The sequence below is a fragment of the Ananas comosus genome, linkage group 3 (genome assembly GCF_001540865.1).
Source record: "Ananas comosus cultivar F153 linkage group 3, ASM154086v1, whole genome shotgun sequence".
In the NCBI taxonomy this organism is placed as follows: Eukaryota; Viridiplantae; Streptophyta; class Magnoliopsida; order Poales; family Bromeliaceae; genus Ananas; species Ananas comosus.
This window is the reverse complement of record NC_033623.1, coordinates 7872968-7892955: the sequence shown is the minus strand read 5'-3', so window position 1 is coordinate 7892955 and position 19988 is coordinate 7872968. Positions and strand designations below refer to the sequence as shown.

The window sequence follows — 19988 nt, the reverse complement described above, 5'->3', positions numbered from 1 at the left end:
AAGTTTAACGGTGTAGAAGAATCAAAATTTTTTCAAATTTTGATAGAAAATACTTTAAACTATCTAGATTAAGGTTAACATTCTTGATCTTGAATTTAAATGTCCTATATACAAATTTTAAAGATTATTCAACTTTCATCGTCCATTTTGACATAATTTATTTACTAAGTAAACGATATCGAAAAATACTAAAATTTTATTCCTAAGAACTTCCTATACCCTAGATCATTTTTTAACGGTGTGGATCATTAATTTGAACACCCTAAAATCTAAAACATGAATATAGTATCGGAGCTCCGGTACTATAGATAGTATAGTAGCCTAATTCTATATATATATATATATATATATATATATATAGCACTAGTATATATCGGTAGCACGGAGGCCTCTGTGCTACCAAGTTGTTTTCAATGTTGTAGCTTCCAAATCGACGATTGGCTCCGTTAGACTTGATCTACACTATTAAAAGTATTTGAAAATTAAATTTTATAATTTTTGGGTATCATTTACCTATCAAACGAATAGTCTAAAAATGAATGGCTGAAAATAAAAATCTTATAAAAAATGATGATAAAAGACTTGAATTTAATATCAGAGTTATTGATTTTACTCTAAATAGTGAAAATAATTTTCTATAAAAGTTTTATCAGATTTGGATTGTTTTACACCGTTAAATTTACAAACGCATCACTTCTACCATTAAAATTGGCAATTTTGGGACCTTTTGATCACTAGCTAAATGATGGCGAAAAATTATGAAATTTAGTTTTCAAGTACTTTTAATAGTGTAGATCAGTCTAACAGAGCCGATCGTCGATTTGTAAGCCGCATCATTGAAAACAACTTGGTAGCATGAAGGCCTCCGTGTTACTGATAGTATACTAGCCTAGTTCTCTCTCTCTCTCTCTCTTACTCACTCACTCTCTCTCTCTCTCTCTATATATAGTCTGGCTACTGTACTCTTATGAGTACGACCGTTCGTACTCATAGATCGTTTGCGATGATAGAGCTTTCTAATCGATGATTCATATCGTTAAATATTATTTAGAGCATTTAAAATTTCTAGAAATCAAATTTTAAAATTTTTTGATATCAATTACTTTACGATCAAAAGATTTTAAATTTGACAATTTTAAATGGCCGGTATGGAATACTTGCTAGTTTAACGGTCAGTACAAAAGAATCAAAATCGGTGAATTTTTGATAAAAAATTCTATTCACTATTTAGATAAAGATCAATAACTCCGATCTTAAATTGAAAGATCCGATCATCCATTTTTAGAACATTGATTGATTTTGACCGTTCATTTTATGCCCACTTGATGGACTAAATTATGACTTCGAAAAATTATGAAATTTAGTTTTTAGAGATTTCAAATATTTTAGATCATATTTAACGGAGTAAATCGTTGTTTCTAAAGCTCCATCATCGAAAACAACTTAAGAGTACGAAGGATTCTATATTTATAAGAGTATAGTTGTGAGACCCCAGATAGTCATATATATGAGATATAATAGGGCTAAACTCTTAACCCGGCTTAAGCATTTTGGGTGGTGGCAAGGCCCAAGAGGTTAAGAGAGTTAAGCGTGCTAGGACGGGAGTAGTCCTAGGATGGGTGACCCCCTGGGAAGTTGGGGCGTTACAATAGTAGCTCTACTCTTTCTTTCTCTCTCTATAGAGTTTGGCTTTCTCTCTCTCTCTTTATATATATATATATATATATATATATATATATATATATATATATATATATATAGTAGGACTACATACTCTTATAAGTATAGAGCCCTTCATACTTATAAGTTGTTTTCAATGATGGAGCTTCTGAATTGACGATTCACTCTATTGATCTAGAGTATTTAAAACTTCTAAAAAGTAATTTCGTAATTTTTTAAAATCATAATAAAGTCTATCAAGCAGGTATAAAATAAATGGTCAAAATCGAACGACATCCTAAAAATGGATGATCGGATCATTCAATTTAAGATTGGAGTCATTGATCTTTATTTAGGCAGTGAATAGAATTTTTTATCAAAAAATTAATATATTCTGATTTAATTACACTGTTAAACTAGCAAATATTCCATACCGGCCGTTAAAAATTGTCAATTTTGTGACCTTTTGATGGTAAGGTAAATGATGTTGAAAAATTTATGAAATTTAATTTTTAGAAGTTTTAAATGTTCTAAATAATATTTAATGGTATGGATCGTCGATTTAGAATCTCAATAATAAAAAACGACTTATGAGTACGAGAGCGATCATACTTTGTACGATTATTTCTAAGGCTTCATTTGGTTCGAGATTAAGTAAGAACTAGTTATTTCAGAGATAGGGTTAAGTTCAGGGTTAAGTCTGGAATAGACCAATTTTGCGTTTGAATGATAATTGAGTTATTCTCGGGATTAAAAAAAATAGCGTTTGGATAGATAAAATGGAATTAGAAGAATAATTGGTAGTTATAAATAGAAAATAATGATATTATTCCAATTATTTTATTTGAATTTAAATTTTTTTTATTTTATATTTAAAATTTTAAATAGATAAATTTTATAGTTAAAAAATTCAAAATTAAAATCTATATGTTAAAATCTCAAATTTAAAAATTTAAAGTTATAAATTTTAATTTTAAATTTTAAATCAAATCTAACAAATATAAAATTACAAATATAAAATGTCAAATTTTAAAATTAAATAATTAAAAATAAAAATTTAAAATTTAAAATTTAAAATTTAAAATTCAAAAATCAAAAATAAACTTTAAAATTTTAAATCTGAAATTTAAAAATTTAAAGTTATAACTTTTAAATTTTAAATTTTAAATCAAATATCAAGTTACAAATATAAAATGTCAAATTTAAAATTTAAATAATTAAAAATAATAATTTAAAATTTAAAATTTAAATTTTAAAATTAAAATATAATTTTTTACTTAAAAATTAAATAGAGGCCGGATTAATTAATCCCGACCCTATTTCGGGGTAACCCTTGTCCCTCTAATCCTGAACCAAACTGGGGCTTTAAGGAGTAGTATAGAACTCACGTCATGCTGATTGAAGCTGCTATAGTGTACCCAATAGCTACACCAAGTAGGTTTACATACTGAATTGCTCCACAGATTCTCACCTTTGATCCACCTGCACAAAAATTTTTGATCATTAGTTAAATGATGCCTAAATATTATAAAACTTAGTTTAATTTCAAATATTTTTAATAGCGTAGATCAAATCTAACGGAGCCGATTGTCGATTTGAAAGTTGTATCATTGAAAATCACTTCGTAGCACGGAGGCCTCCGTACTACCGATAGTATACCAGCCTAGCGCTCTCTCTCTCTCTCTCTATATATATATAATTTTGTTTTGGAGAGTAAATATTAATTTTGGACGATAAGTATGGATCTTGCACCTAAGGTTGCCCTCACAGCATCCATATAAGTGTAGTTTCTCCGTCCGGTGACAGGATCCCCGGTTCGGTAACAGTCGCAGAGGAGGTTGGAGGTGTAGTAGATTACGAAGGCGAAGAGGATCATGACGGCCGGCCCGGCGATCCAGCCCAGTTGCCCTATGGCCCATGCAAGGGACAGCACTCCTGAACCTATTACTGCTGTGATTATGTGTGAGGTGGCTGTCCAGACAGTACCTGCATGCCAAAGTAGGTTGTGCAGTTAGGCCCCGTTTGGTTCGGGGGATAAGCGGGGATAACGAAAGTTATCCCCGCTATTCCGCCAAACGAGATCAATTTTTACCGGGATATTTTATTCCGGTCAAAGCTTGCTATTCCCTGTTATCCCGGAATAGCAAGTTTTTTACTATTCCACCATTTTGGTGGAATAGTGCTTTTCCCATACTTAATTTCAAACTTAATTAAAATTATAAAATAAATTAAAACTAAATTATATAAATATAATATATTATATATTATAATATATTATTTTTATTATTAAATTATTAATTGTACTATATTAATACATATTATTTATATTTAAATATTATAATAAATTATATTTAAATATTAAAATAAATTAAAATTTAAAATTTAAATAAGTTTAAAATTTAAAATATTATAATAAATTATATTTAAAATTTAAAATTTGTAATCTCAAAATTAAAGTTTATAATTTTAAATGTGGTGTTTGAGTACAAAATTGATTAACACATAGGGGGATCATCAACTTTACTTGCGGAGTACAAAAATAATTAAATTATCTGCAAAAATAATTATTTAATATGATACCAGAGGTAATTCTAGTATAGTTATGTTAACTCCTCCTATCGTCAAAATTCATTCGGTCACTACATATGAAGATAACTGCTGAGTATATAATATAAAGATAATTCTCTAGTAGCTTATGATTAAAATTAAAAAATGGTTACGTCACAAATCTGGATAATGTTTGGAAGAAGTGCTGATAGTGTGGGGGCTATTATGACTTCAAGAAGAGATGCAACGAAATAAAAATTATATCCAAATCTTTTTGTCTAGCAATGTTTAATTTAAAAACTTCCAAGTGAACTACTGAGAATCTTAAAATCATTAAGCATCAACCAAGCTAGCTAGCGAACATGCATGCATTCATTAAGTCTTAATCTGCGTAAATCTGTTTTATTCTCTTTTCTTCTCTTTTCAGTGGCCCTTATCTGCTTGTGAATTCCCCAGCCTAGCATCGTGTAAGTACGAAATTAATGCTTCAAAACTTAATCAGTATGTAAAAGATGATTGAGCATATATAAGGACAGCGAGAAATTAAAGAGAGTTCGCATATAAAACTCACCTGTTCGTTTAAGGCGGCCATCATCATCAAAACATTTAGAATATCCCGGAGGATTGCTTGCTTCGGCATCAACATGAGGTTTCGGCTGCGTTTCGACTTGCAGATATACTCTCATATCGCGGTTCTCATCGAACTAATTAATGCCAAAATAGTCATACCATATGCAACATAATTAATAATATTCCATTACTTATTACCGAACAGAAAAAAGAAGCCTCACTAAGCCAAATCCGAACTATTTTAAGGATAACTTATTCCGACGTACAGCGCTCTCATGGATTCTAGGAGGAAGGGTACGGCTTCTGGGTAGCATGACGATTGATCTGTTACCTACTTGGTTTCACAAAAGCACCTTTGTTACAGTATAAAAGATTAAGAAAAGGAGAGAGAGAGAGAGAGAGAGAGAGAGAGAGAGAGAGAGAGAGAGAGAAGTGGCGAGGGGAATATAACAAGATGTGCTAGCTCCTTACCAAAATTGGTAGGAGCCTTTTATAAAGAGGTCGAGTGATGAAGTGGTGGGGGGTGGGGAGGAGTAACTCAATCAATTATTGGGATAAGGAAGTGGGAATGAGAGGATGATTCCTTAGCCTTTTCGCCCGTAAAATTAAGTGACGATCAAACGTGCTACACGCTGTCTCCTCTATTCCCCAAAAAACATGGGCAATTGCGCATGATTAGTCCCTTAAAATGAATTAATGTTGATTAGTAATGGTAATTGTTGTTATATTTTTATTATTAAATGTGAATTTTAATTTTTATTAAACTTTGCATAACCTATACTTGCATTCATAGTTGTGCAAGTGAAGTTACCACTTCATTCATTTAGTTTGCATTTATTGTGAACTATATTTGAAACCTAACCTATGCACTATGAACGTATACTAAAGCTATGAAACCTATGGCTTTTTAATTCTTATATCTCCTATCCTTTGAGCCTATATATAGAGGGCCTTTTCTATTCACTTGTGAAAAACACAACACAACAACGAAAATTATAATATTTATATTCTACTTGAGAGATAGAAGGTCAAAGAAAGATATTTCTTTTGGTGGAGCTTTTGGGCTCATCTACTTGTGCAGAGTTGGTGATCGAAGCCACACGACGAGGGTCGAGCCGTTGTATCCTGGAGGGGACAAGTCAGTGCTCTGCCGCATAGGTTCAAAAGTTTTGCCAACCGCAGAGTGCTTGAATCTTCTTAAAGAGAGCGAAATATTCGTGCCTCAGTTTGATCGACTCGTTGATATTTTTTTAAATTATTTTATAGCTAACCTCTATTTTTGAATATTTACACTAACAATAATAATAATAGAGCAGATTGCCGTAAACTTAGAAAAATTTTGGCTCATGTTTCTTGATATTCTCGCGAATAAAAAGTGGACAACTAAAGAGGCATTGTTCGGTGACAAAATATTGTTATTGATTGAACTAGCATATTTAACTTAAAGAGAAATGCATCCTATCCATTTCCAATCCCCTATTTAATGCACCAGTCGCATCTGTTGATCCGGCTTACTTGCATGTAGAGATGGAAACTCTTTTCTTTGATTTACTACTTATCCCATTTTTATTCACGCGGTAGGCTTTGCTGAGATTCAAGGACCAAACATGTTTTGCACCTATCAGTTAAAATAAAAAACTCATTACAAAATCTCATTTACTCAAGAGTGCTTCTACAAGTTATTTGCCCGCTGTCCCATAACGAATTAATCTTCCATTTTCATTACAAATATGACTACATAACTAGTGAGATGATAATCTTCTTAGCCTAAATTTGAGCTATTGTGAAATTAATGTTTGTGTTGGGAGCCGAATTCGGGAGCCGAATTCCCTTTTCTTTGACCGGGTCAAAGATCTCTCTCGGAAAGTGTGTTGGAATGCGGAACGGCTATGATTAGTGACCCTTGAAGTTTGCGCCTTTCGATTGGATCAAGCGATTTAGCTGATGAGGGATCGGATCTGGGGCGTGCGCGTGTCTAGATCCGCCATATGCCTACACATATAAGGCGTCTAACAACAATAGAGTGTGAAAGTAAGGAAATAAAATAATTAGAGATATCAGAGCAAGTGTACAACTAGATTAACGACAATTAGGATGAAAAGAGAACTAAACCAATAAGGTAAAAATATAAAGTAGTACAACACAATGTCTTAGATACAAGTGCTAAGTATACAAAATGATGGCCTCTACACATGGGTACAAGATCTCTCGTACTCTATATAGATACAAAAATAGAGAGAAAACCACCTAAATAAAATCTCTCATTATCTAGCTCGAGGTGATTCCTTTCCCGCGATTTTTTGAGCCTCTCCTGGAGTGGAAGGCTCTGAAAGAAAACATCAAACAGAGGGGGTGTGAGAACTATAATTAATAGTTCCCAGTGGGCAATTACTGATCTTAGCAAAATTCACCACTAAGCCCAAAAGTAAAAGTAGATAATTCTAACATTTAATTGGAAGTAATAGCATGAATATTAAAATATAAATTAAACTTGCTAGCTACTATGCCACTACTTAACATGAAGTTCCATAATTGTAATAGCTAGCATAATATAAAGGAGTACATCACATGAATATACTAGTATGCTCTAATATATCAAACAAGTATACTATAATGCAACAAGCAACACTATCAAGTATACTACAAGTCCAAGTATGTCAACCAAATGTCCAATACTATGCCACAAGTATGTTCAAGAACTCTAACTACTATAAACTATCTAGTAGTGATTGTCATATTATGTTTTAATGCCATTGCCCAATCTCATTTTAGGACCTATACAAATGTAGTCCGGCTTGTGCCACCTAATTGCCCGTGGTAGCCCAACATTCCCACTCTAGGAATGAGTCTATCCCACCCTAGGAATGAGTCTATCCCACCCGGCCCAGTAGGCTTTTCAATGCCGCACGAGCGAGCATGTATCGCGTAGGCTAACTCCAGAGTGCCGGCTTGTAGGGAGCGACCCTCAAAAGCATGTGCGAATGAATATAAATGGCAAGCAAGTATGATCAACCGTCTCAAGTCTGATGTCGTCATATCTCAACATGGTATGAATACTAGTAACCCTATAGGTCTAGTTTTATGTCACAACATACGGTTCAACCATTTACTACATCTAATGCCATTTCATGACATTAGATTCACTACGTCAAGCATAATCCAAGTCTAATGCCTCTTTATGACATTCTAGTCTTCTAAGTGCATACATATCACAATTCTAATATTACTTTATGACATTATGCTTTCTCCTAGGCCAACATGAGTTCTAGGTTCAAGAGCATATTGTACTTGTCATTTTCACTACATGAAACATGATCTCAAGCCACACATAAGAATGCTATCCATATGCATAATTCCAACATAAATTGTAACATACTGAAACCCTGGTAATTAAATTCGAACCTTGGTCAATCTGACCAAATTGCGAGGTTCGTACACTTCGGAAAGGCTGAAGGCGTCAAATAATGCAAAAGTGCATTACTGGGGATCTTCGAGAGCTTTGGAAATCAAAATCTGCAAAATTGTAGGTTTTGTGCTCTTGGGGACCGGTCCCTGGTGGGAGAGACTGGTCCCCGAATGCGTAGGCGACGAGATTGCCGAAAAATTGGCTAAGTCCTGAAAAACCAGCTCTTGGGAACCGGTCCCTGCGAGGAGAGACCGGTTCCTGCAAAGAGAGACCGGTCCCATTAAGGGAAGACCGGTTGCATCGTGCGCAGCCTGCGCAGTCCGCGGGAGAACCTCTCGGGGACCGGTCCCTGGTCGGAGAGACCGGTCCCTCACTGCGAAAAATGCCCAGTGAGGGCTGATTTGAAAAATAGAAGTGGGAGGGCCTTATTATAATTGTTACAACATGATATAATCCTACACCCTCTCTCCCACAGCCATTCTCACCTCCCCAACTCATTTCCTATTCTTTCTCTCTCTAGAACCCAAGCTCCAAGGCAAGGAGAAGGTGGAGGAAAGCTAGAAGAAGGTGGATTTTGGAGGTTTGGTGGTTCTAGAAGCCCTCCAACAAGAAGGAGCTTGCTAGAACTTGGGCCAAGGTAAGTTTTTAGCATGTAGAACTCTAGGGTTTGGATTTTAACACTAAGTTTTGGGATTTTGAGTTTGTTTCAAGTTTTAGAAACCTTGTAGAGGTAAAAAACCATGAAATCCATGGTTTCCTTGTAGAGCTCTCATGGTGGATCACTAGGGCTCATGGTAGATGCCCTAGGGTTGGTTCTAAAAGGTTGGAAACCTTGTTAGAATGCTTCTTAGATGACTTTAAGTTATTATTTGCTTAAGAGAGAGATCAATCCAAGAGAAATTTGCATAAGGCCTTGTTAGGGCTCAAAATTGGGGCATTTGCCCTAGAATTTTTTCGAGGCAAATTGACCTCGTAGAAACCTAATTGGGGGTCAAACGAATACGTTGGACAACTCCGTTCGACGTTACGAAAATGTTTAGGTATAGTTCATGTACAAAAGGCCTAATATGGCACTATTTTGGTTATAGGACGCGAAATTGGCTTTTGTAAAGTTCGGGAGTCGTCATATTCTACACCTACACGACCATTAGAGGTGGGGAGTGCACACCGGAATCATCGGATTCTCCTTTATGTCTATTTTATCTTTTATTGAGCATATTGTTGTATAGTCATTCATGCATAGTAGGGTTTAGTGACATGTGAACCTTGGTTAGAATTTCAATATTATGCTTTTAACGTAAATGAACATAGTGATTGAACTAGAACCATAATGGACATGTATGACAGAATTCTAAAGTTGTATGAATGTGAGACTTAGACTTGGACAATAGTAAACAAATGTGACATTGACAATAGAGACATAATTGGCAATGAAAAATATTGGTTGTTAAACATAGTTTAACCATAGTGACATTGTGACAAGTAAGACTTAGAAAGTAGTATGGACAAATAGGTAGAAACCCATTATGACAATGGCATTGTGACTAGTGGCTATGTATCCTCAAGTTGAGGATTGGATTGATACTCACGATAAGTTTTGGCTTGAGGGAGGTAGCTCCTCCTCGGGCGGTGCGCTCCGGAGTTGGTTGCCACTAGGTGTGGTAAAGTCCTCCCAGAGGACGGCCCCTAGGGTGGATCGAGTCTCCCGTTATTAAGGGATTTCGGGTTGTGAGTATTTGGGGTTAACAAGGTTAACCGGCAAGATTGGGTAAAAGCCGAAGTAAAGATATGAAACAAGCAGGCATGCATGAGCAATCGTTATTTGATTATATATCCACTGACATTTTTCTTGCAGGCATAGTATTAGCATTAGTATGGTTACAGTTTTCTTTCTTTTGAAATACTTATGCCTAAATAGACCTAGTGGGTAAGTCGGCGAGGTCGGTTACCGAACCCACTGGGAACTTCGTTGTAGTTCTCACACCACTAACCCTACAGGTCCAAGCACGAGCGGGGCGGCGGAGGACCGTGGTAAGGGTTTTGCGCCATAGCTAGTGGCCACCGGGACTTATGCATTTTGTAGTCATTCCTTTGGTTTACATGCATCAACTTCTTTTGTTGATTTAGAGATGTAAAGTTGTAAACAATCATATATTTTTGGTGGATGGCTAAAATATAAAGAATTATGTTGAATGGAAAAAGAATGTAATAGTTGTAGTTTACTTTATTTGGTTCAAATGTAATCAAGTATTATGTATGGTTGTATATATTAGCTTAGAGCTTTCGCTTCCGTTGTTACTTGTCCTCGTGCAAGCTTTGTATAATTGCATATCTCCTTGTTGATTGTTTAATTATACATGTTGTTGGAGCCTTGGGCGGACAGGAAAAATGCTGTCCGTTCGGCGTCTGTTGACGTGACCCGAACCCGACCAAATTGGCGGGGATTGAGGCGTGACATAAATAACTCTCTACTATATAAAGGTCCAAATTTGCATTTTAAGCATTCTAAAATTCATATATGCCCTATCTAGCATGAATATGCATGACTTTTCATTTCACAATATTTAAAAATGACTAGGTGAAATTTTCTCATTTTGGTGAGGTCAAACCCACGGAGGCTCCTCGGATCCCCTTCGTTTGCGCCGACGAAGGTGTCCACAAGTCTTCTAGCTTCCTAAAGAAAATTCTAAGAGGGTTAAACAAAATAAACAAACACTCAAAGTGTTCATCTTTAACTAACCCAACAATAAGGCAAAACTCACCTAAATGTGAAAAAAACCCTCTCAAATTCCAAATGGAAGTTAAAGCCTTTCAAATCTATCCTAACGAGATGTTCTACACCTATCAAATGAGCCCCAAAAGCTATAAATCAAAAACCCCCAAAATAAACTCTAGGTTTCTCATAACTAGGGTTTCCATACAAAAATCATGAGAATCATGATCTAGAGAGGAGAAGTGAGTAACTAACCTCTTTAGAAGTTTCAAACAAGGCTTGGAGTCAACTAGGGTTGAAGATCCTTCCTCTATCAAGCCCCAATCACGAGATCAACTCTTCTCCAATGGTGGAAATAGCACTAAAAACCAAAAAGAGGCAAAAAGAGGTGATTAAACCTCAAAAATCCCAACAAAATGAGAGAAAAAAGAAAGAGGGGAAAGGGAGGGCTCCCTTATCTTTCTCTCCACTGGTTCCAAGCTCAGAGAACACCAAGGGGCGTGGGGCGTATATGTAGTAATGCTACAATATAAAAAACACTCCTAAAAAATAAGCAGTTCGCAGTCTGCACTGCGTACCGGTACACGGGAAGGAGTACCGGTACCAAACACTGTGCGCGCAAACCCGAGCCTCGGGTTGGCAGAAAAATGGCACTTGATACCGGTATAAGCCCGATGCTCTACCGGTACCACCTCCCATTCCGGTATAAGCTCAATGCTGTACCGATACTCTGCTCTGCAGAGTCCAACTCGAGACTAGCCTAGGTTCTTCACTTTGGAGATCTTAGTGCTGAGTTTTAAATCTCGATTCTCAGGATGAGAGCCATAGGTCGGAACACTGTCAACGACCCTTCAGAATATCTGGAAAAACTTGGAACACAGGTCAAACACTCGAACCTTGCAATTTGCTAAAGTTCAGTGTGTTACAGGATCAGCCGAGTTTGAAAGCCTTCACTATAAAACTGGTTCGGCTGAACCAGCCGAATGTACGGACTGCACAAAGACTAGGGTCGGTTGATGAGCTGAATAGATGGAATACATATATAGTGACTGGTTGGCTGAAAGAGCCGAATGTCTTTATATATTAAAATGAAGTTGGAAACTCATACAAAACAGAGTGTGCCCGAAGGGCATACAGACTCTGAAAATCTAAATTACAACAGAGTGTGCCCGTGGGGCATACAGACTCCAGATATCTAACTTAAAAACTACTCATAGGAAAACAATAAATGCGGGTAAAAAAGATTACATGTAGACTACTAGAAAACGATAAATGCAGGAAAGGAAAATATTGAAAATGCGGTGGTTTTCTCGTTCAGGGGAGAGAAAGACCTCTATTACAGGCTTCAAAGTTACTATTTATAATATCTTATCAGCCCACATTATTGGTTGGTTATAGTAGTGGGGAAAGTGGTGTAGCCATGATCATGGAAGTTATGCCCCACCTCTCATGGAAGTTACGCCCCACTTCTCAACTTTCCCGTCTAAACGCTCTAGACCTTTAGGTGCCTTATTGCCGACTCCTGGTGTACCACGTGTCCTTATTTCTTTGGCTCATACATAGGTTAGGTCGGGGTGTTAATTTTTTGGTATCAACAATGCCCCCCCAATAGTCTTTCGAATGAACGTTTGAATGACTATTGGTGCCAAATCAACGGCTCAATAACACAGCCGAGACCCGAGCTTAATTTCACTAGTCTTGGTCGGCTTAAAGGAAGCGACTCTTTATCATTCTAGCTGTATATACCTCGGCTTCATCAGCCGATTCTTTGCTTTTACTCTATTGGCTCGGCTCTTCTTGAACCAACTGTTCTTCTATCAAAGATTTCTCTTTAAAGAAAGTGGCTCTTTACCAGCCGCATATATCTCGGCTTCATCAGTCGATTCTTCACTTTCACTAATTAGCTCGGCTCTTCTTGAACCGACTGTTCTTCTATCAAAGATTTCTCTTTGCCTTTGCTTTGCTTTTTATATCGACTCCATTGCAGCCGATTGTCCTCACTTTCCTTCTGGAATTGCTTATATTGGGCAACTCGAACACCTAGATCAAATAGGTTAGAAAAATACTTATCTTCAAAATGGTCTTTTATCTTAAAATACAGACCATTTAACGCCATTTTGGCGTACTTTGATTCCGGCATTCTCATAAAGCACCGGATTTTGGTTATTTTGAAACAGTTCAAATACTCTTCGACCGTTTCACTTGACTTTTGTCGGTATAAAGCCAAGTCGGCAACTGATAATTGTGGCTCCGACCTATAGAATTGCTCATGAAATTTTCTTTCCAATTCGTCCCAATTTTGGACAGAATTGGCTGATAAACTTGTATATTAAGTAAACACCATTTTAGTTAACGACGTGTTAAATAATCAAAGTTTCAAAAATGAGTCAGCGGCCGCTTCTTTACATTGGGCCGTGAATCGGGCTATATACTTGATCGTATTCTCGGTCTCATCACCCGAGAACTTGTCAAACATCGGCATTTTCCAATTTGCCGGAAAAGGATGTTCTGTATCTATATTTATAGAATAAGGAGATCTAAACACAAGGCACATTGCCGGCCTTGCGCCAATTCCGAAAGTATTTCGGATGGCTTCTTCAATCTGAGCGTATATTTCGTTATTGTTCCCCTGCAAAGGAACCTGTGCTTGTACCATATTCGGTCATTGCGGTAGACTAAAATTCTGCACAACAGGGTTAACTTCTTGTATATTCGGATCCTACCACTCAGCTCTAACCCCTACATCTGGGGCTGATATGCTGCCACTGGCGAAGAAGGTGGTAATCCCTAAGCTATTTCTGGTTGCTGACCGACATTAATAACATCAGGTCTGTAAGCCGCCTGAAATGGTGCCCCCTGGTATTGGGGTAGACCACTTGCTGGTGTTATAGGATTTTGTAACACCGGTGTCATTACAGGCCCTTGTAAGCCTGTTACAGGTTGCTCATTACGATTCAATAATTGCCTTATTCGAACAATATTCTGATTGGAGGCCGTGATGGCGGCCAGTACTGCATCTAAACGTGCAGTACTTCTATGACTATTTTGGTCCAGTACTTGTAGGACCCGTGTCATTTATCCAAGTGCTTGAGCCAAACTAGGCTCTTGTTGGTCAGATAGACCACTAGTTTCACCCTCAACTGGCAAAATCGCTTGGCGTTTGCCAGCGTTGTCTGAATTACTGGGTTGATCGCTCCCGGAATTTCTAGGAACGACCCTATTGCGTAAATTTATGGCATTATTATCAGCCATAATTTCAACAAAAATATAAATTTACCTGAATTGGGGTCCCACCGGGCGTGCCAAAAATTATTGGTAGCCGAATTCCCTGATCCTTGACCCGGTCAAAGATCCTCCTCGAAGAACGTGTAGGGATGGAAAATGACTTCGAAAAGTGACCCTCGAAGTTTGCGCCCTTCGACTGGATCAAGTGATTTGACTGATGAGGGATCGGATTAGCCGAGTTCGAAAATCTCTAACTCTGGAATCGGTTCGGCTGGATGAGCCAAATGTACGGGCTGGCACAGAAACTAGTGTTGGCCTAAGAGCCGAATGGATGAAAACACAGTGATTGGTCGGCTTAGAGCCGAAAGCCTTTAAATATATTGAAACTGACTGGTGGAAAGAATACAGGGATCGAGTGTGCCTATGAGCATACAGACTCGGTTAATCTAGTTTACTTCTACTCCTAGAGAAAAATAGTAAATACTGGAAAGTAAAAGGTTACAAGTAGACTACTCCTAAGAAATGCGAAGAAATTGCATAGAAAATAAGGGTGGTCTTCTGTTCACGGAAAAAAGACCTATTTTTAGGGTATTATTGGCCTATTTATAGATCGCCCTTATTGATCAGTTATTGCTTAATTATGATCGGCCACTACCCCTACTTTCTCGGGCCACTTTCAGCCGATCGGAACCGCTTGTAACTGCTCGCGGTTACTATAACTTTCCTTAATTCACGCGGGAATTTACTTAAAACTTCTCCGATGCTTCCAGTGCACAACAAGATTACTGCCCTTAAATAAAACCATTGTGGCGTACCATGTTATTTCAGAATAATGAATAAACTAATCTATATAAAATATATTTATATGAATAGCCCAAAAATTGCTATACTTACTGAAAAATTACATTTGTAAGTACTAATTACTTCAAAAATTACAAAATGCTGTTAATATTTTTAAATGTTTGTCTTGCTAATGTATTAGCTAATAAAAATAAAAGAAAGGGATAAAAATTGTATTAACTGATTAAAATAAAAGAAAAACGTCAAAATAATTTTTCTTAATTTATTTACATACTTTAGCACTCGTGTGACAGTTCTAAGTATTATTATTTATTTATTTTACCTATTGCACCTAGCATTCTATCTGTGAATGAATTATTATTCATGTAAAATTTATCAATCATCCAATTAAAATCCTTCACATTGGATAATAATTAAAAGGGGTACAACATTATGCTATTAACATTTGGAAATCAAGTAACCGACCGTCTCTAGAGCAAGTGGCAAAGGGCTTGGTGGTTGGTACCTGAGACCCAATTTTGCATCCTGGTTGATTCACATTTCTAGCTAAGTTTATTTCTAAATAAAATAAACGAAGCGGGTAGCGTACTACCTATCTCTCAAAAAACATTTGGAAATCAAGTAGCTAATTCTTAATTCATAGCGCAAATTTTATGTTGGGATTTGAAACTTTAATTTAAGACATGAGCCTCTTTGAGTGGCCTAATTTCTAATGGGTTACATATATTTGAGTTTACTAAGTGCTTCAAATACTGTGGAAAAGTTTACATCTAGATGAAGTACAAAAGAAAATGATGCACTCTACTATTCACACGCACACGCACAAGCACACGCAGGTCCGGACCGGACTATGCAGAGATTTAGCAATTCGGTTTGGGCTCACCTATACTTAATCTTTTTTCTCCTTTTAATATATATTTAATCTTTTTTCTCCTTTCAATACCTTTGTGTAATTATATTTAGTTACCTGCTAACCACCTTATTTATTGGCCAAAGTAGCTAGCTGTTGGAGATCCTTTGAGAAATGAACTATATAATATTGCTCCTTTTGAGATTATTTTTAATGGTCACCTACATAGCAGCTTGGTGGTTTTTTTTTTTTATTTTTATTAGCTTATATGTAAAGAGGGACGTGGTGGTTATAGAGTGCCTTTTTCGGACTGAAAATTGAATCCTTACTCTTTATTTTTCTATTCTCTATTATTTGTTGGATCTCTAAAATTTGTGTCGGTTTATCTTTGTGCTATCTTCGGAATGTGCAGATGGGATAGCAAGTGCCTTATTAAACAGGCTCATGGATCTCTAAAATTTGTGTTAGTTTATCTTTGTGTTACCTTCGGAATATGCAGATGGGGTAGCAAGTGCATTATTAAACAGGCTCATCGTATTACTAGAAGTGACTGCCAATAGACTAGCATGTGGAGTGACAATCTTACTTCTACGATAGTGCATTGCACACCTCAATCCACATGCCACATCTAAACACATACTTTCTTACTTATGGCTTTATAGAACTTGTTTACTACTTAATAGAAAACGAGGAGGAGATTAGGGTTCGGGTTTCGTGATCGCACCGTGGAGACGGACCAGGAACAATCCTCGACCATGGCGGAGTCTTCGAGGTCGTTGAGGATGTTCTCCCCGAAGTCGGAGTCGTCGTCCTCCTCTTCTACACCGTCGCTCAAGTACGTGTCCTCTTCCTCCCCTGCGTTCTCACCATTATCATCGTTCTTGTCACGCCCCGGGATTCTTTTTAGCTTCAAAACACAGCGGAAAGGTTTAGAAATTTTTTTTTTAAAAAAAACCTGACCCCAGGGTATGTTAGATCTGCCACAAATACAGGAAGTCCACTGTTCACATGGATAGAGTCTCCCCTATATTTGCACGGCGTCGCACAAGTATAAGATATTTAATAGGAATACAACCACCACTAAATGAATATACAAATAATCATACATTCATACATTCACCATTCACATTAATATTCACATTCGATGTTTAATCATAAATCCACATCTATTAGTTAAAACGTTTTCTACCCGGAAACTGATTTTGAAATACTAAGATACAAAATCCACAGAAAAATCTTTTAAAATTGTTTCCCACACGGAAACTCTTATCTTTTGAAAACACGCTACCACTAGGGGTAGAAAATCATTTCCACTTTATAGAAATCCAAAAGCGTTATTATATTCATAAAACCAACTGAAATCTCAATTATTCACATGTGATAATAAAACTGAACCATAATAATAATCTAAGTCATTTATTTGGAGAACTGAGATAGAAGTTTAACTAATGACGGGACGATGGCTCTAACGATCACTAGACGCGCTCCTCACGAACCGTCCTACTTGGACCTGCGATGTTACCTGTAATGGGGGCGGGGGGTGAGAATATGTAAACATGTTTCCCCTCCCAGTGGGTACCGCAAGCCGACGAGGGCAAGGGTACGCACTAGCAAAGGAGGATAGCAACAATATGGATAAATGAAATACAGTAGCAATGATAATAAATGAACATGTATATACATATAAAAGGACAACTGCCGCTACTGTATGTATGCATCAACGAACAACGAGTCCAAAGTATCCAATCTGGAATAGCCGTATTGGTACGCAACACCTCAGGCACATACCACAATTGCTCTAAATAGAAACAAGCCATATTGGTCCGCAACACCTCAGGCTGAAAGCATATAAACAGAAACAAGCTATATTGGTCCGCAACACCTCAGGCTGAAAGCATATAACCCCTCTTGGGCTCACGGGCTGGCACACCCAACCACTTTTCCGGAAAAGAACACCCTCTTGCGGTGGATCAGACCGCTGTGTTCGTGAAATGCGTACGAGCAGTGGTGATCGATGCTGATATGCTCAATAACCAAACATCGACAACTAGCTGACAATCCAACTCCTCAGGGTAAACCGGCTGTAAGGTCATCCAATAATCCAACCGACCAACAAGGTTACTGATACGAAGTACGAGAATCGACCAACCAGGTCACAGATACAAAGTACGAGAACCGACCAACCGGGTCACGGATATCACCAAACTGCTCTACTCTAAACATGATACGGGATGTGCAAAATACTAAGTAGAGCATCAAGGAACATAGTGAGATGCTAGGCTCAATATATAATGCGATAATAGCAAAAGGAGAACAGGGGTAGAAGAATATCACCGAGCGTGTACCACTGTACCGACTTCGGATCGAAGTACCTACCTGTATATGTCGGCAAGGATATCTCAACTGTAGAGACGAAGCAACCAAACCTACGAAGGGTCCACTGGGTTAGAACCTAACCCACTAACACCAAATGCTAACTCACAATCTGTAATACACTGGACTTTCGCAAATTGCAGAGTTCGAGTGTGTGGAAGGAAGTGTGGAACTATCCTACATGTTCTAAATGACTTGGACAAGTTTTTGAACAAGTTAGAGAGTGATTGGAGGGTTAAAAGTGAGAAATTGCATTGAACTGGCGAAATCAATGTTTTTCTGCTTGCTGTACCGGTACAGCCATCACCTTGTACCGGTACAGACTGGCAGAAAGCTGGCAGCAAGGTTAATTTGGTCATTTCATATTTTGATACCTATCTACTTGACCCAGCTCGACCCCAGGAGCTCTGTGGATGTTGCTGGAGTGCAGAGGAGTGTTCTACCATCTCTTCACCTCTTCTTTCTCTCTCTTAGGGTTTTTCTCTCTTACAAAGATTCAGCCGATTTCGCCTCGTTTTCGTCGCAAACGTTGGTTCTACCGTGTGTCTCTGCGGTGACTCCAGAGCCCTTGTGGACGTGTGGGGGAGTGTTTTGGACGGGTTCTCGCAGCCTGGATCAGCGGGTCATTGGTTGGAAGCTGAGAGGGTAATCGACTTATTTTTTGCGTATCGACGTTCTATTCGTCGACTTGAGTAGCGATTCGAGTTTTTGCTTCTTGCTGTGCTAGGCTGAGGTTTCAGCAATTAAGATGAATTATTTAATGGTAAATTAATCACCTTAAACCAGGTTATGCGCTTGATGTTTGATTGAGATAATTTAGCTAGCTATGAAGCTATTTGATCTATATGAAGCTTAATCGCGTAACTAATGCAGCTTGGATGTGGTTTCACCGCGCCAGCGTTTTCGAACATCTAGAGCTAATGTGGTGACTTGTGGGATTTGATTTAGAGCGGCGTTCTACCTGAGGTAAGCAGGAATTTCCATTCTAAAACTGATTTCGCAAGATTTCTTGGCTAAAGTTAATAGTAGACATGCACGTTGGACATCGTTTAATGATGATCGCCAGCGGGAGTTCGACCGACTTTTGCGTCATCTTGGTTGGCTTTGGGAACCTTTGGAGACTTAATTGGAGGTACTAAAGTGAACCAAAACAGCGACTTATGTTACTATTTGATAGAGATGTGAATTGAGCCGAAATCGGACATTTCGGCCGTAGATTTAATTAATCTTGACGTTTTTTCCGCAGCATTGGGGCTTTCGTTGAGCCGATTGTTGAGATTCTTTTGTGAATAGTTTGGAGCCTAGTACTAGGTGGGTTTGACCTAACCAGGAGCAAGTGGAGCTCCCTATTTCTATAGTATTACAGAATAGAGTAATCCATAGGTGCTTTGAGTGTATATGTGATTGATAGAAAATTGGAAACATTATCATGTAACAATTGATGCTTAAGCAAAAGTCAAATTCTTTATAAAGTAGAGAACATATATGCATGAAAGTATTTATATTCATATTCAATTCAGTTGAATGACTTATGAACAATAGAGAACAATGACATTTTCTTGACTCTAACGTAGAGAACTATGACATGCTCTGGACTATGTTGATAGTGCCATACTAGTGAACAGATTATAATGCTATATGTTTTAGCTTTACCCTTACACGTTTACAATCTAGTGATTACTAGCTCTTGTTACTAATTGTGTATTGAAATTCCGATCTGAAGATCGAGGGTAAGAACTTTGTAAATGAAAATATGAAAGTTGAGACATGTGGGTAATGGACTTTGCTTGCTTGCCATCGTGCTCATTCGCACACGCTTGTGAGGGTAGCTCCCTACAAGCCGG

At 37.5% G+C, this 19988-nt stretch overlaps 1 protein-coding gene across 1 annotated transcript in view; it reads right to left on the bottom strand.

The window, feature by feature from the left end:
* LOC109708268 (amino acid permease 4-like) overlaps positions 1–5212 on the bottom strand; it is a 14909-nt gene extending 9697 nt beyond the window's left edge. Inside the window, exons 1-5 of the mRNA XM_020229940.1 lie at positions 5194–5212; positions 5043–5160; positions 4778–4910; positions 3412–3645; positions 3048–3141 (exon numbers count right to left, since the gene is read on the bottom strand). Coding sequence (XP_020085529.1) covers positions 3048–3141; positions 3412–3645; positions 4778–4910; positions 5043–5090 — 509 coding nt within the window. The 5' untranslated portion in view covers positions 5091–5160; positions 5194–5212. The remainder of the gene's footprint in view (positions 1–3047; positions 3142–3411; positions 3646–4777; positions 4911–5042; positions 5161–5193) is intronic.